The sequence below is a fragment of the Psittacula echo genome (genome assembly GCF_963264785.1).
Source record: "Psittacula echo genome assembly, chromosome: 32".
In the NCBI taxonomy this organism is placed as follows: domain Eukaryota; kingdom Metazoa; phylum Chordata; class Aves; order Psittaciformes; family Psittacidae; genus Psittacula; species Psittacula echo.
The window spans coordinates 90,440-107,568 of NC_137767.1; the positions used below are offsets into that span (position 1 = coordinate 90,440).

General features: G+C 60.8%; 1 protein-coding gene across 1 annotated transcript; it reads left to right on the plus strand.

Annotated features, from left to right (window-relative positions):
• Positions 1–56: 56 nt before the first annotated feature.
• On the plus strand, positions 57–16,501 carry NLGN2 (neuroligin 2; the record flags this gene model as incomplete). Its single annotated transcript, XM_080636389.1, has 7 exons — positions 57–115; positions 1,944–2,434; positions 8,872–8,928; positions 9,567–9,716; positions 12,247–12,432; positions 13,652–14,441; positions 15,556–16,501. The coding sequence occupies 7 exons, from the start codon at positions 57–59 to the stop codon at positions 16,499–16,501; spliced, it is 2,679 nt and encodes an 892-aa protein (XP_080492515.1).
• Positions 16,502–17,129: the final 628 nt, after the last annotated feature.

A 17,129-nucleotide genomic window follows, 5' to 3' on the forward strand; every position in this document is an offset into this window, starting at 1 on the left:
TCTCTATAGCCCCCCCCCCCATCACCCCCTCCAGGCCGCCATGGTCCCCCGTCCCCATGCGCTCACCGCCCCCCATCCCTCCTCAACCCGCACAGCGCCCCCTGGCGGCCCGGCGGTCTGATCGCCCCCATCGAGAACCCAAACGGGGGGGGGGGGGGGGGGGAGGAGGAGGAGGAAGGGGGGGGGGGGGGGCCGGGCCCGGCGCCGCCCCCCGGAGGCGGCTCCCGGTTCCCGCAGCCGCTCCCGGCGGGAGGGACCAGAGGCGGCGGCTCCGGTTCGGTCGGAGCCGGCCCCGCCCGCAGCCATGGCCCGGCCCCGGCCCCGGCACCGGCCCGGCCCCCCCCGGCCCCCCCGCCCATAGGAGGCCCCGGTGAGCGCCGCACCCGGACTGGGGGGGGGGGGGGGGGGGGGGGGAATGGATGGGACCGGCCCGCGGGGGGGGGGATGATGCAGGAAGAGGGGGGGGGGGGGTCTCAGCATCGCGCTCTCCCCCCCCATAAATGGGATGGGCCATGGGGGGGTCCATTGAGGGGAGGGGGGGGGCACGCACGGGCCCCATAGAGGGGAATGGGGAGCGCGCACAGGCCCCGGGGGGGGGGCAGGATGCGGCCGGAACTCCGGTTGCCACGGCAACGCTCCGGGCGGTGTCGCTATGGCAACCGGAGGGGGGTACCACGGCGGGGGGGGGGAACGGGGGGGGCAGAGCCCCGTAACTGATGGGCTCTTCTGATGCTTCTTCTCTCCCCCCCGCCCCCCAACATCGTGTGTGCCCCCCCCAACCCCCCCCCCCCCCCATCCGGCCCTTTCCCCTCCCCCCTTCCCATCATCCCTCGGTGCATCCATGTGCCCCCCCCCATCCGGCTCCATCACCCCCCATAAACTGCCCCATCTCCCCCCCTCCGTCACCCCCATACCCCTGCCATGCCCCCCCACCCCATCACCCCCCCATAACCTCCATATTCCCCCTATAACCCCCCCGATAAACCCCCCTACCCCCCTATAACACCCCTTAAACCCCCCTACCCCTATAACCCACCCCATTACCCCCGCAAACCCCTATGTTCCCCCATGAACCCCCCCATATTCCCCCTATAACCCCCCCCAAAACCCCCCATAACCCCCCCATATGCCCCTCTCCCTATATCCCATCCCATATCCCCCCATAACCCCCCAACCCCCCCCATATTCCCCCTATAACCCACCCATAACCCCCTTATCGCCCCCATAACCCCCCTACACCCCCATATTCCCCCTATAACCCACCCATAACCCCCTTATCGCCCCCATAACCCCCCTACACCCCCATATTCCCCCTATAACCTCCCCCGACGCCCTCTATCACCCCCACATACTCCCCATATCCCCTCTAAACCCCCCCATAACACCCTATCACCCTCCATAACCCCCATATTCCTCCTATAACCCCCCACATACTCCCCATATCCCCTCTGTAACCGCCTATAACCCCTTTGCACCCCCTATAACCCCATATCCCCCTATACCCCCCCTACACCCCCCTATAACCCCTCCATATCCCCCTATAACCCCCCATAACCCCCATATAACCTAATCTATAACCCCATATCCCCCTATAACCCCCCATAACCCCCTATAACCCCCCATATCCCCCTTATATCCCCCCTATAACCCCCCATAACCCCCATATAACCTAACCTATAACCCCATATCCCCCTATAACCCCCCATAACCCCCATATAACCTAACCTATAACCCCATATCCCCCTATAACCCCCCATATCCCCCTATAACCCCCCATAACCCCCATATAACCTAACCTATAACCCCATATCACCCTATAACCCCCCCATATCCCCCTATAACCCCCCATAACCCCCCCATAACCTCTAACCCATAACCCCATTACCCCCCCATACCCCCCCCTGCAGCCCCCCATGGCGCACCCCCCCCTCACCACCCCATAGCCCCCCCCCCCCCCCCACGGCCATGCCTCCCCCCGCCCTCTCCCTCGCCCTCTCCCTGGCCCTCCTCTGGGCGCCGCCATCTTTACCCCAGGCCCCCCCCCCCCCGCCCCCTCCAGCGGCGGCGGCGGCGGCCGAGCCCCCCCCGGACCCGCGCTTCCCGGTGGTACCGACCCAATATGGCCGCCTCCGCGGGGCCCGCCGCGACCTCAGCAACGAGCTGCTGGGCCCGGTGCAGGCCTTCCTCGGCGTCCCCTACGCGGCCCCGCCGCTCGGGCCCCGCCGCTGGGCGCCCCCGGAAGCGCCGGCGGCGTGGGGGGGGGTCCGCGACGCCACGGCCTTCGGGCCCGCCTGCCCGCAGAACCTGCGCGGGGGGCCCCCGCCGCTGATGCTGCCGCTGTGGCTCAGCGACAACATGGAGGCGGCCGGGGCCTACGTGGCGGCGCAGAGCGAGGACTGCCTCTACCTGAACCTCTACGTGCCCACCGAGGACGGTGAGGGGAGCAGGGCGGGCGCGGAGGGAGGGGCCGAAAGGGAGTGGGAGGGGACTGAAGGGGTGGGAGGGGCTTGGAGGGGTGGGAGGGGCTTAAAGGGAGTGGGAGGGGCTGAAAGGGGTGGGAGGGGACTAAAGGGGTGGGAGGGGCTTCAGGGGGTGGGAGGGGCTTAAAGGGGTGGGAGGGGTTTAAAGGGGTGGGAGGGGATTGAGGGAGTGAGAGGGGCTTAGAGTGGGGTGGGAGGGGCTTAAAGGGGTGGGAGGAGCTTGCGTGGGAGGGGCTTAAAGGGGTGGGAGGGGCTTGCATGGGAGGGGCTTAAAGGGGTGGGAGGGGTTTAAAGGGGTGGGAGGGGATTGAGGGAGTGAGAGGGGCTTAGAGTGGGGTGGGAGGGGCTTAAAGGGGTGGGAGGAGCTTGTGTGGGAGGGGCTTAAAGGGGTGGGAGGGGCTTGCATGGGAGGGGCTTAAAGGGGTGGGAGGGGTTTAAAGGGGTGGGAGGGGATTGAGGGAGTGGGAGGGGCCTAAAGGGAGGGAATTGAGGGGAGGGAGGGGCTTAGAGTGGGGTGGGAGGGGCTTAGAGTGGGGTGGGAGGGGCCTAAAGGGAGGGAATTGAGGGGAGGGAGGAGCTTAGAGTGGGGTGGGAGGGGCTTAGAGTGGGGTGGGAGGGGCCTAAAGGGAGGGAGGGCCTTGAGGGAGTGGGAGGGGCCTAAAGGGGTGGGAGGGGCTTGAGAGAGTGGGAGGGGCCTAAAGGGCTGGGAGGGGATTGAGGGGAGGGAGGGGCTTAAATGGGTGGGAGGGGCTTAAAGGGGTAGGAGGGGATTAGAGTGGGGTGGGAGGGCCTTAAAGGAGAGGGAGGGGCCTAAAGGGAGGGAGGGGATTGAGGGGAGGGAGGGGCTTAAAGGGAGAGGGCATGGCTTAGAGTGGGGTGGGAGGGGCTTGAAGGAGTGGGAAGGGTTTAAAGGGAGAGGGCGGGACTTGAAGGAGTGGGAGGGGATTAGAGTGGGGTGGGAGAGGCTTAATGGGAGGGAGGGGCTTGAAGGAGAGGGAGGGGCCTAAAGGGAGGGAGGGGCTTAAAGGGAGAGGGTGGGGCTTAGAGTGGGGTGGGAGGGGCTTGAAGGGGTAGGAGGGGTTTAAAGGGAGGGAGGGGCTTAAAGGAGTGGGAGTGGCTTAAATGGGTGGGAGGGGCCTGAATGAGTGGGAGGGGTTTAAAGGGAGGGAGGGGCTTAGAGTGGGGTGGGAGGGGCTTGAAGGGGGGAGGAGGGAGGGGACAGCACGGTAGGGGTTTGAGTTGGGAGGGGCTTAAATGGGTGGGAGGGGCTTAAAGGGAAGGAGGGCCTTGAAGGAGTGGGAGGGGCTTAGAGTGGGGTGGGAGGGGCTTAACGGGAGTGGGAGGGGCTTAAAAGTGGGGGGGGCAGTGTAGGAGGGGTTTGAGGTGGGAGGGGCTAAAAAGTGAAGGGAGGCGCTAAAAGAGGTGGGAGGGGCTAAATGGAGTGGGAGGGGCTTGTGGAGGGAGGAGCCAATAGAGGTGGGAGGGGCTTAAATGAAGTGGGCGGGGCACAAAGGGGAAGGAGGGGATGAATGGGGGGGGCTGAGGGTGGGAGGGGTTTAAAGTGGGGTGGGAGGGACCAGCGTGGGAGGGGCTAAATGGGGGGGGCTTAAAATGAGGAGGGGGCGTGGCCCTACGGGGTGGGCGTGGCCAGACTGAGGTTGAGCCCGGATGGGGCGGGGGCGAGGCCTGCCCTGGGCGGAATCCGATTGGCTGAGAGCTGGGGTGGGCGTGGCCCGGGGTGGGGCGGGGCTGCCTCGGGCTCCATCCCTGCGTCCCATTGGTGGATGGCAGGGGTGGGCGTGGCCATGGCGTAGGGGCGGGGCAAGGCGGGGCGGAGCCAACCAACTGCCCCCACCGAGGGGGGGAGGAGGCAAAAAGCGGGAATTGGAAAGGGGTCAAAAGGGGAATTGGGGCAAAAAGCGGCAGATTTGGGCAAAACCGGGGCAGGGGAAGGGGCGGCCCCCCCCCGTGTCCGTCTGTTCGCACCTGACCCCACGTCCATGGCCCGGCCCCAGGGCTCCATCCATTCGTATCCATGGCTCCATCCATCCATGTCCATGGCTCCATCCATCCATGTCCATGGCTCCATCCATCCGTATCCATGGCTCCATCCATCCGTATCCATGGCTCCATCCATCCATGTCCATGGCTCCATCCATCCGTATCCATGGCTCCATCCATCCATGTCCATGGCTCCATCCATCCATATCCATGGCTCCATCCATTCGTATCCATGGCTCCATCCATCCGTATCCATGGCTCCATCCATCCATGTCCATGGCTCCATCCATCCGTATCCATGGCTCCATCCATCCCATATCCATGGCTCCATCCATCTGTATCCATGGCTCCATCCATCCCATATCCATGGCTCCATCCATCCGTATCCATGGCTCCATCCATCCGTATCCATGGCTCCATCCATCCATATCCATGGCTCCATCCATCCATGTCCATGGCTCCATCCATCCCTATCCATGGCTCCATCCATCCCGTATCCATGGCTCCATCCATCCATATCCATGTCTCCGTCCATCCATATCCATGGCTCCATCCATCCATATCCATGTCTCCATCCATCCATATCCATGGCTCCGTCCATCCATATCCATGGCTCCGTCCATCCATATCCATGGCTCCATCCATCCATATCCATGTCTCCATCCATCCATATCCATGGCTCCGTCCATCCATATCCATGGCTCCATCCATCCGTATCCATGGCTCCATCCATCCATATCCATGGCTCCGTCCATCCATATCCATGTCTCCGTCCATCCATATCCACGTCTCCATCCATCCATATCCATGTCTCCATCCATCCATATCCATGGCTCCATCCATCCATATCCATGTCTCCATCCATCCATATCCATGGCTCCGTCCATCCATATCCATGGCTCCGTCCATCCATATCCATGGCTCCATCCATCCATATCCATGGCTCCGTCCATCCATATCCATGGCTCCATGCATCCGTATCCATGGCTCCATCCATCCATATCCATGGCTCCGTCCATCCATATCCATGGCTCCATCCGTCCATATCCATGGCTCCATCCATCCCATATCCATGGCTCCATCCATCCCATATCCATGGCTCCATCCATCCCGTATCCATGGCTCCATCCATCCCGTATCCATGGCTCCATCCATCCCATATCCATGGCTCCATCCATCCGTATCCATGGCTCCATCCATCCGTATCCATGGCTCCATCCATCCATGTCCATTGCTCCATCCATCCATATCCATGTCTCCATCCATCCGTATCCATGGCTCCGTCCACCCATATCCATGGCTCCATCCATCCGTATCCATGGCTCCGTCCACCCATATCCATGGCTCCATCCATCCATATCCAAGTCTCCATCCATCCCATATCCATGGCTCCGTCCATCCCATATCCATGGCTCCATCCATCCCGTATCCATGGCTCCATGCATCCGTATCCATGGCTCCATCCATCCATGTCCATGGCTCCATCCATCCCATATCCATGGCTCCATCCATCCCGTATCCATGGCTCCATCCATCCGTATCCATGGCTCCATCCATTCGTGTCCATGGCTCCATCCATCCATATCCATGGCTCCATCTATCTGTATCCATGGCTCCATCCATCCATATCCATGGCTCCATCTATCTGTATCCATGGCTCCATCCATCCTGTATCCATGGCTCCATCCATCCCATATCCATGGCTCCATCCATCCTTATCCATGGCTCCATCCATCCCATATCCATGGCTCCATCCATTCGTGTCCATGGCTCCATCTATCTGTATCCATGGCTCCATCCATCCGTATCCATGGCTCCATCCATCCCATATCCATGGCTCCATCCATCCCATAGCCATGGCTCCATCCATCGCGTATCCATGGCTCCATCCATCCGTATCCATGGCTCCATCCATCCGTATCCATGGCTCCATCCATCCTTCCCTTCATCTTCCAAGCATCCCAACATCCATCCCTTCTTCCTCCCTCTCTTCCCAGGTTCCTCTTGATGCCCGCTCCCATCCTGACATCCGCCTGGCCCTCATCCATGCCTCCATCCATCCCTCTTGATGCCTTCCATCCATCCCAGCGTCCGTCGCAGCGCATTCCAGGCCTCCGTCCATCCCTCCCAGCATCTCCCACCCATCCCATCGCCAATCCCTCCATCTCCCAAAGCCCACCCCATCACCGCCCCTCCATCCCATCACCTCCCAACGCTCATCCCAATGCTCATGCCATCCATCCCAATGCCCATCCCACCACCTCCCATCCATCCCAATGCGCATCCCAATGCTTCCCATCGATCCCAATGCGTCCCATCCATCCCAATGCCCATCCCAACCCTTCCCATCCATCCCAGTGCCCATCCCAACCCTTCCCATCCATCCCAGTGCCCATCCCAACCCTTCCCATCTATTCCAATGCGCACCCCAACACTTCCCATCCATCCCAATGCCCGTCCCAACCCTTCCCATCCATCCCAGTGCCCATCCCAACCCTTCCCATCTATTCCAATGCGCACCCCAACACTTCCCGTCCATCCCAATGCCCATCCCAACCCTTCCCATCCATCCCAATGCCCGTCCCAACCCTTCCCATCCATCCCAGTGCCCATCCCAACCCTTCCCATCCATCCCAGTGCCCATCCCAACCCTTCCCATCCATCCCAGTGCCCATCCCAACCCCTTCCCATCCATCCCAGTGCCCATCCCAACCCTTCCCATCCATCCCAGTGCCCATCCCAACCCTTCCCATCCATCCCAATGCCCATCCCAACCATTCCCATCCATCCCAGTGCCCATCCCAACCCTTCCCATCCATTCCAATGCGCACCCCAACACTTCCCATCCATCCCAATGCCCATCCCAACCCTTCCCATCCATTCCAATGCGCACCCCAACACTTCCCATCCATCCCAATGCCCATCCCAACCCTTCCCATCCATCCCAATGCCCATCCCAACCCTTCCCATCCATCCCAACGCCCATCCCAGCCCTTCCCATCCATCCCAATGCCCATCCCAACCCTTCCCATCCATCCCAACGCCCATCCCAACCCTTCCCATCCATCCCAATGCCCATCCCAACCCTTCCCATCCATCCCAGTGCCCATCCCAGCCCTTCCCATCCATCCCAATGCCCATCCCAACCCTTCCCATCCATCCCAACGCCCATCCCAACCCTTCCCATCCATCCCAGTGCCCATCCCAACCCTTCCCATCCATCCCAGTGCCCATCCCAACCCTTCCCATCCATCCCAATGCCCATCCCAACCATTCCCATCCATCCCAGTGCCCATCCCAACCCTTCCCATCCATCCCAATGCCCATCCCAACCATTCCCATCCATCCCAGTGCCCATCCCAACCCTTCCCATCCATTCCAATGCGCACCCCAACACTTCCCATCCATCCCAATGCCCGTCCCAACCCTTCCCATCCATTCCAATGCGCACCCCAACACTTCCCATCCATCCCAATGCCCATCCCAACCCTTCCCATCCATCCCAATGCCCATCCCAACCCTTCCCATCCATCCCAACGCCCATCCCAGCCCTTCCCATCCATCCCAATGCCCATCCCAACCCTTCCCATCCATCCCAACGCCCATCCCAGCCCTTCCCATCCATCCCAATGCCCATCCCAACCCTTCCCATCCATCCCAACGCCCATCCCAACCCTTCCCATCCATCCCAACGCCCATCCCATCCATCCCAACGCCCATCCCAGCCCTTCCCATCCATCCCAATGCCCATCCCAGCCCTTTCCATCCATCCCAACGCCCATCCCATCCATCCCAACACCCATCCCAGCCCTTCCCATCCATCCCAATGCCCATCCCAGCCCTTCCCATCCATCCCAACGCCCATCCCATCCATCCCAACCCTTCCCATCCATCCCAATGCCCATCCCAGCCCTTCCCATCCATCCCACCACCTCCCATCCATCCCAATGCGCATCCCAATGCTTCCCATCGATCCCAATGCGTCCCATCCATCCCAATGCCCATCCCAACCCTTCCCATCCATCCCAACGCCCATCCCATCCATCCCAATGCCCATCCCCCATCTCCCCCCTCCCCCCCGGCCCCATTTTTGGGCCCCTCCCCCTTCTTGCCCCTCCCCCCCGGGCTCCGCCCCTTTCTTGCTTCTTCCCCCCCCTCCCCCTCCTTTTGGGCCCGGAATCGGGGCCGTTTGGGGGCCTTCGGGGGCTGCGTTTTTCCCACCTTTTTTCGCTCCTTTTCCTGCCTTTTTTTGAGCTTTTTTTTTTGGTTTGGTTTTTTTTTTGGGTTTTTTTTTTTTTTTTTTTTCTTCCAACCGGCCCCTCCCCCCCCCTCCCCCCCCCCCCTCCCCCCCCCCCCCCCAATTTTTCCTCCTTCTCTTCCCTTGGTCCAGGTTTGCTCGCCAAAAAGCGCGAGGACGGCGCGGCCGCCGGCCCCCCCCCGGACGCAGGTACCGCTGCTGCATGGAATTCCCCTTTTCCGGCCTTTTGGGGGTCGCTTTTTGGAGCCCCTCCCCCCCCCTTTTCTTTCTTCCCGCCTGGTTTTTTTTTCTTTTTTTGTGGTTTTTTTTTTTTTTTTTTTCCGGGGAGGGGGGGGAGGGGCTGGGGGGGGGGTGTTTTTTTTGGGGGGGGGGGTTTTTTGGGGTTCTTGCTCGCTGCTTTTTTCCCTTTTTGGGGTTCTTGGCGCCTCGGGGGCGGGCTCGGGGGCGTTTTTTTTTTCCCTTTTGGTCATTTTTGGGTGGTTTTTTTGGTCCTTTTGGAGCCTCCCCCTCCCCCCCACTCCCCCTCCCCCTCCCCTCCCCCACCGGGGTTGCCTCCCCCCCCCCCCCCCCCCCCTTTTCCCTCATTCAGCCCCATTGCAGGGCGCTCGTTGCCATGGAAACAGCCCCGGGGGGGGGCACCCCGGTACCACCCCACCCCCCCCCCAACTCCACTTTGTGACCTCTGACCCCGGCTGTCATTTCCCCCCCCCCCAATAAAGGGCTTGGGGGTCCCCAAAGTGACATCGGGGGGGGGGGTTGGGGTCCTCAATGGTGTCCCCATGGTGGGGGTGGCCTTGACCCCCCCCCAAACCCCCCCCCCCCTCCAGACATCCGGGACAGTGGGAAGAAGCCGGTGATGCTCTTCCTGCATGGAGGCTCCTACATGGAAGGCACCGGGAACATGTTCGACGGCAGCGTCCTGGCGGCCTACGGCAACGTCATCGTGGTCACCATGAACTACCGGCTCGGCGTGCTCGGTACGGGCCGGCGGGGAGCATCGGGGGTCAACGGGGACACCATGATGGGGAACGTCATCGGGTCAATGGGGACACCATGATGGGGAACGTCATCGGGTCAATGGGGACACCATGATGGGGAACGTCATCGGGTCAATGGGGACACCATGATGGGGAACGTCATCGGGTCAATGGGGACACCATGATGGGGAACGTCATTGGGTCAATGGGGACACCATGATGGGGAACGTCATCGGGTCAATGGGGACACCATGATGGGGAACGTCATCGGGTCAATGGGGACACCATGATGGGGAACGTCATTGGGTCAATGGGGACACCATGATGGGGAACGTCATCGGGTCAATGGGGACACTATGGGGACACCATGATGGGGAACGTCATCGGGTCAATGGGGACACCATGGGGACACCATGATGGGGAACGTCATCGGGTCAATGGGGACACCATGATGGGGAACGTCATCGGGTCAATGGGGACACCATGATGGGGAACGTCATCGGGTCAATGGGGACACCATGGGGACACCATGATGGGGAACGTCATCGGGTCAATGGGGACACCATGATGGGGAACGTCATCGGGTCAATGGGGACACCATGGGGACACCATGACGGGGAACGTCATCGGGTCAATGGGGACACCATGATGGGGAACGTCATCGGGTCAATGGGGACACCATGATGGGGAACGTCATTGGGTCAATGGGGACACCATGGGGACACCATGATGGGGAACGTCATCGGGTCAATGGGGACACCATGATGGGGAACGTCATCGGGTCAATGGGGACACCATGATGGGGAACGTCATCGGGTCAACGGGGACACCATGATGGGGAACGTCATCGGGTCAACGGGGACACCATGATGGGGAACGTCATTGGGTCAATAGGGACACCATGGGGACACCATGATGGGGAACGTCATCGGGTCAATGGGGACACCATGATGGGGAACATCATCGGGTCAATGGGGACACCATGGGGACGCCATGATGGGGAACGTCATCGGGTCAATGGGGACACCATGATGGGGAACGTCATCGGGTCAATGGGGACACCATGATGGGGAACGTCATCGGGTCAACGGGGACACCATGATGGGGAACGTCATTGGGTCAATAGGGACACCATGGGGACACCATGATGGGGAACGTCATCGGGTCAATGGGGACACCATGATGGGGAACGTCATTGGGTCAATGGGGACACCATGATGGGGAACGTCATCGGGTCAATGGGGACACTATGGGGACACCATGATGGGGAACGTCATCGGGTCAATGGGGACACCATGGGGACACCATGATGGGGAACGTCATCGGGTCAATGGGGACACCATGATGGGGAACGTCATCGGGTCAATGGGGACACCATGGGGACACCATGATGGGGAACGTCATCGGGTCAATGGGGACACCATGATGGGGAACGTCATCGGGTCAATGGGGACACCATGGGGACACCATGATGGGGAACGTCATCGGGTCAATGGGGACACCATGATGGGGAACGTCATCGGGTCAATGGGGACACCATGGGGACACCATGACGGGGAACGTCATCGGGTCAATGGGGACACCATGATGGGGAACGTCATCGGGTCAATGGGGACACCATGATGGGGAACGTCATTGGGTCAATGGGGACACCATGGGGACACCATGATGGGGAATGTCATCGGGTCAATGGGGACACCATGATGGGGAACGTCATCGGGTCAATGGGGACACCATGATGGGGAACGTCATCGGGTCAACGGGGACACCATGATGGGGAACGTCATTGGGTCAATAGGGACACCATGGGGACACCATGATGGGGAACGTCATCGGGTCAATGGGGACACCATGATGGGGAACATCATCGGGTCAATGGGGACACCATGGGGACGCCATGATGGGGAACGTCATCGGGTCAATGGGGACACCATGATGGGGAACGTCATTGGGTCAATGGGGACACCATGATGGGGAACGTCATCGGGTCAATGGGGACACCATGATGGGGAACGTCATCGGGTCAACGGGGACACCATGATGGGGAACGTCATCGGGTCAATGGGGACACCATGATGGGGAACGTCATCGGGTCAACGGGGACACCATGATGGGGAACGTCATTGGGTCAATAGGGACACCATGGGGACACCATGATGGGGAACGTCATCGGGTCAATGGGGACACCATGATGGGGAACGTCATTGGGTCAATGGGGACACCATGGGGACACCATGATGGGGAACGTCATCGGGTCAATGGGGACACCATGGGGACACCATTATGGGGAACCTCATTGGGTCAATGGGTGCCATGATGGGGAATGTCATTGGGTCATGGGGATACCATGGGGGCACCATGGAGAACCTCATTGGGTCAATGGGGCACCATGATGGGGAACGTCATTGGGTCAATGGGGACACCATGATGGGGAACGTCATTGGGTCAAGGGGACATGCTGACGTGGTCCATGGTGGAGGAGGTGTCCCCCCGTGTCCCCACTGTCCCCCCGTGTCCCCACTGTCCGCAGGCTTCCTGAGCACTGGGGACCAGGCGGCCAAAGGCAACTACGGGCTCCTGGACCAGATCCAGGCGCTGCGGTGGCTCAATGAGAACGTGGGGCACTTTGGGGGGGACCCGCAGCGCATCACCATCTTCGGCTCTGGCGCCGGCGCCGCCTGCGTCAGCCTCCTCATCCTCTCCCACCACTCGGAAGGTACCGGAGCCTCTCCTCACCGAGCCCTCCTGGCAGGGCCCAGGGCTGGGGCCCTCTTCCCCTGTCCCCATCAACCCTGGTGGGCCTCCATCCCCATGTCCCATAGACCATGATGGTCCTTCATCCCCTATCCATAGACCATGATAGGTCTCCATGCCCATGTCCCATAGACCATGATGGGTCTCCATAGACCATGATGGGTCTCCATAGACCATGATAGGTCTCCATGCCCATGTCCCATAGACCATGATGGGTCTCCATAGACCATGATGGGTCTCCATAGACCATGATAGGTCTCCATGCCCATGTCCCATAGACCATGATGGGTCTCCATAGACCATGATGGGTCTCCATAGACCATGATGGGTCTCCATAGACCATGATAGGTCTCCATGCCCATGTCCCATAGACCATGATGGGTCTCCATAGACCATGATGGGTCTCCATGCCCATGTCCCATAGACCATGATGGGTCTCCATAGACCATGATGGGTCTCCATAGACCATGATAGGTCTCCATGCCCATGTCCCATAGACCATGATGGGTCTCCATAGACCATGATGGGTCTCCATAGACCATGATGGGTCTCCATAGACCATGATAGGTCTCCATGCCCATGTCCCATAGACCATGATGGGTCTCCATAGACCATGATGGGTCTCCATGCCCATGTCCCATAGACCATGATGGGTCTCCATAGACCATGATGGGTCTCCATAGACCATGATAGGTCTCCATGCCCATGTCCCATAGACCATGATGCGTCTCCATAGACCATGATGGGTCTCCATAGACCATGATGGGTCTCCATAGACCATGATAGGTCTCCATGCCCATGTCCCATAGACCATGATGCGTCTCCATAGACCATGATGGGTCTCCATAGACCATGATAGGTCTCCATAGACCATGATGGGTCTCCATAGACCATGATAGGTCTCCATAGACCATGATAGGTCTCCATAGACCATGATAGGTCTCCATGCCCATGTCCCATAGACCATGATGCGTCTCCATAGACCATGATGGGTCTCCATAGACCATGATGGGTCTCCATAGACCATGATAGGTCTCCATAGACCATGATGGGTCTCCATAGACCATGATAGGTCTCCATAGACCATGATAGGTCTCCATCCCCCTGTCCCCTCACCCCATCCCCACCTCCCCTGCCCCATCGCCGGTGCCGGTGTCTCCACGGTGCCGCCGTGCCCTTAGGTCTCTTCCAGAAGGCCATCGCGCAGAGCGGCACGGCCATCGCCAGCTGGTCGGTCAACTACCAACCCCTCAAGTACACGCGGCTGCTGGCGGCCAAGGTGGGCTGCGAGCGCGCCGACACCGGCGCCGCCGTCGAGTGCCTGCGGCGCCAGCCCTTCCGCGCGCTGGTGGACCAGGACGTGCAGCCGGCGCGGTACCACGTGGCCTTCGGGCCGGTGGTGGACGGGGACGTGGTGCCGGACGACCCCGAGATCCTGATGCAGCAAGGGGAGTTCCTCAACTACGACATCCTCATCGGCGTCAACCAGGGCGAGGGCTTGAAGTTCGTGGAGGACTCCTTGGAGAGCGAGGACGGGATCTCGGCCTCCTACTTCGACTTCACCGTCTCCAACTTCGTGGACAACCTCTATGGGTACCCCGAGGGCAAGGACATCCTGCGGGAAACCATCAAGTTCATGTACACGGATTGGGCCGACCGCGACAACGGCGAGATGCGGAGGAAGACGCTGCTGGCGCTCTTCACCGACCACCAATGGGTGGCGCCGGCGGTGGCCACGGCCAAGCTCCACGCCGAGTACCAATCGCCCGTCTACTTCTACACCTTCTACCACCATTGCCAGACGGACGCCAGGCCCGAGTGGGCCGACGCGGCCCACGGCGACGAGATCCCCTATGTGTTCGGGGTGCCCATGGTGGGCGCCACTGACCTCTTCCCGTGCAACTTCTCCAAGAACGACGTGATGCTCAGCGCCGTCGTCATGACCTATTGGACCAACTTCGCCAAGACGGGGTGCGTGGGGCACCCCATAGGGAGGGGAGGACGGGGAGCAGCGCCACTGGTCGTAAAGCATGGTGGGATCCATCCCTGTTGGTCATGATGGATGGATGATGGATGGATGATGGATGGATGGATAATGGATGGATGATAGATGATGGAGGATGGATGGATGGATGATGGATGGATGATAGATGATGGATGATGGATGATGGATAATGGATGGATGATAGATGATGGATGATGGATGGATGATGGATGATGGATAATGGATGGATGATGGATGAAGGATGATGGATGGATGGATGGATGATGGATGGATGATGGATGGATAATGGATGATGGATGATGGATGGATGACGGATGACGGATAACGGATGACAGGTGAAGGATGATGGATGATGGATGGACAATGGATAATGGGTGATGCGTGATGGATGATGGATGGATAATGGATGATGGATGATGGATGCATGACGGATGACGGATAACGGATGACAGGTGAAGGATGATGGATGATGGATGGACAATGGATAACGGATGATGGGTGATGGATGATGGATGGATGATGGATGGACAATGGATAATGGGTGATGCGTGATGGATGATGGATGGATAATGGATGATGGATGATGGATGCATGACGGATGACGGATAACGGATGACAGGTGAAGGATGATGGATGATGGATGGACAATGGATAATGGGTGATGCGTGATGGATGATGGATGGATAATGGATGATGGATGATGGATGCATGACGGATGACGGATAACGGATGACAGGTGAAGGATGATGGATGATGGATGGACAATGGATAATGGGTGATGCGTGATGGATGATGGATGGATAATGGATGATGGATGATGGATGCATGACGGATGACGGATAACGGATGACAGGTGAAGGATGATGGATGATGGATGGACAATGGATAACGGATGATGGGTGATGGATGATGGATGGATGATGGATGGATAATGGATGATGGATGATGGATGCATGACGGATGACGGATAACGGATGACAGGTGAAGGATGACGGACGGACAACGGATGACGGGTGCTGGTTGACAGCCGACGCCTCATACCTGTTACCCCCCACCAACCCCGTCCCGCACCTCTTGCAGGGACCCGAACCAGCCGGTCCCGCAGGACACCAAGTTCATCCACACCAAACCCAACCGCTTCGAGGAGGTCGTCTGGACGCGCTTCGACGGCAAGGACAAGCGCTACCTGCACATCGGCCTCAAGCCCCGCGTGCGCGACCACTACCGCGCCAACAAGGTGGCCTTCTGGCTCGAGCTCGTCCCGCACCTCCACAACCTGCACCAGCTGCCCCACGCCTCCACCACCACCCGCCTGCCCCCCCCGCCCCGACGGGCCCCCCCGGCCGCCACGCGCCGCCCGCCGGCCCCGTCCCTGCCGCCCCGCCACGAGGGCGAGGACGAGGAGGAGGAGGACGGAGGCGACGAGGAAGAAACCAACGGGGGGGCCGGGGGGGGCCGGCGCCGCTTCGCCCCCTTCCCGGGGGATTCCCGGGATTACTCCACGGAGCTCAGCGTCACCGTGGCCGTCGGAGCCTCCCTCCTCTTCCTCAACATCTTGGCCTTCGCCGCCCTCTATTACAAGCGGGACAAGAGGCCCCCGTTGGAAGCGAGGGGCGGCGGGGGGGGGGGGCTGTGCCCGCGGCGCTTGAGCCCCCCCGCCGCCACCACCATGAGGGGGGGGGGGGCCGGGGGCGGGGGAGCGGTGATAGGGGGGGGCCCCCCCCCCCCCAATGACCTCCTGGGGCACGGCGGGGGGGGCGTGGAGGAGGAGTTGGTGTCGCTGCAGATGAAGCATCCCGAGAGGGGGGGGGCGCTCGTTGGGATGGGGGGGGTCGGGGAACCCCCCCCGGGACCCCCGGACTATACCTTGGCGCTAAGGAGAGCCCCCGAGGACGTGCCCCTCGTCACCCCCAACACCATCACCATGGTGCCGGGGGGGCTCCCCAACCTGCACCCCTTCGCCCCCCCCTTCCCCCCCGGCCATAACAGTGCCCTGCCCCATCCCCACTCCACCACCCGCGTATAGTGGGGCTCCGACACCCCCCCCCCCCCCCCCCAAAAAACCAACCCCCCCCCCCCCCCCATCCATCCATAGCCTGGCCCTATGGGGATGGGGACCCCCCCTGTACACCCCATAGGGACAATGGGGATGGGACCCCCCCATATGGACAATGGGGATGGGACCCCCCCATAGAGACATTAGGGATGGGGACCCCCCCATACAGACAACGGGGATGGGGACCCCTCCATAGCCCCCATAGGGACCTTAGGGATGGGGCCCCCCCCGACCCCCCCAATCCAGACACTGCGACCCCTAAAGACTTAAACGGGGGGGACCCAATAACCCCCCCCCATTGGGGTCCCCTAAAGGCACTTGGGGCAGGGGGGGGGCACGACACGCAACTGGGGTGTCCCCCCCCCCCGTACTTGGGGGTCCCCCCATATCCTTGGGGGGGGGAAGCGGGGTGGGGGAGCCCCACGGGGGGGTTTTGGGGTGCCCCCCCCCCCCCTTGTTGCATGATCCCGAAACGACTCAAACCCGGGAACACAAGGAAAAAACGAGGCCCAAAGGGGGGGGGAGGGGCGATGCCACCCCCCCCCCCCGAATCCCCTCCCCCCCCCCCGTGACCTTTGACCCCGGGGGCGGCTCTTGG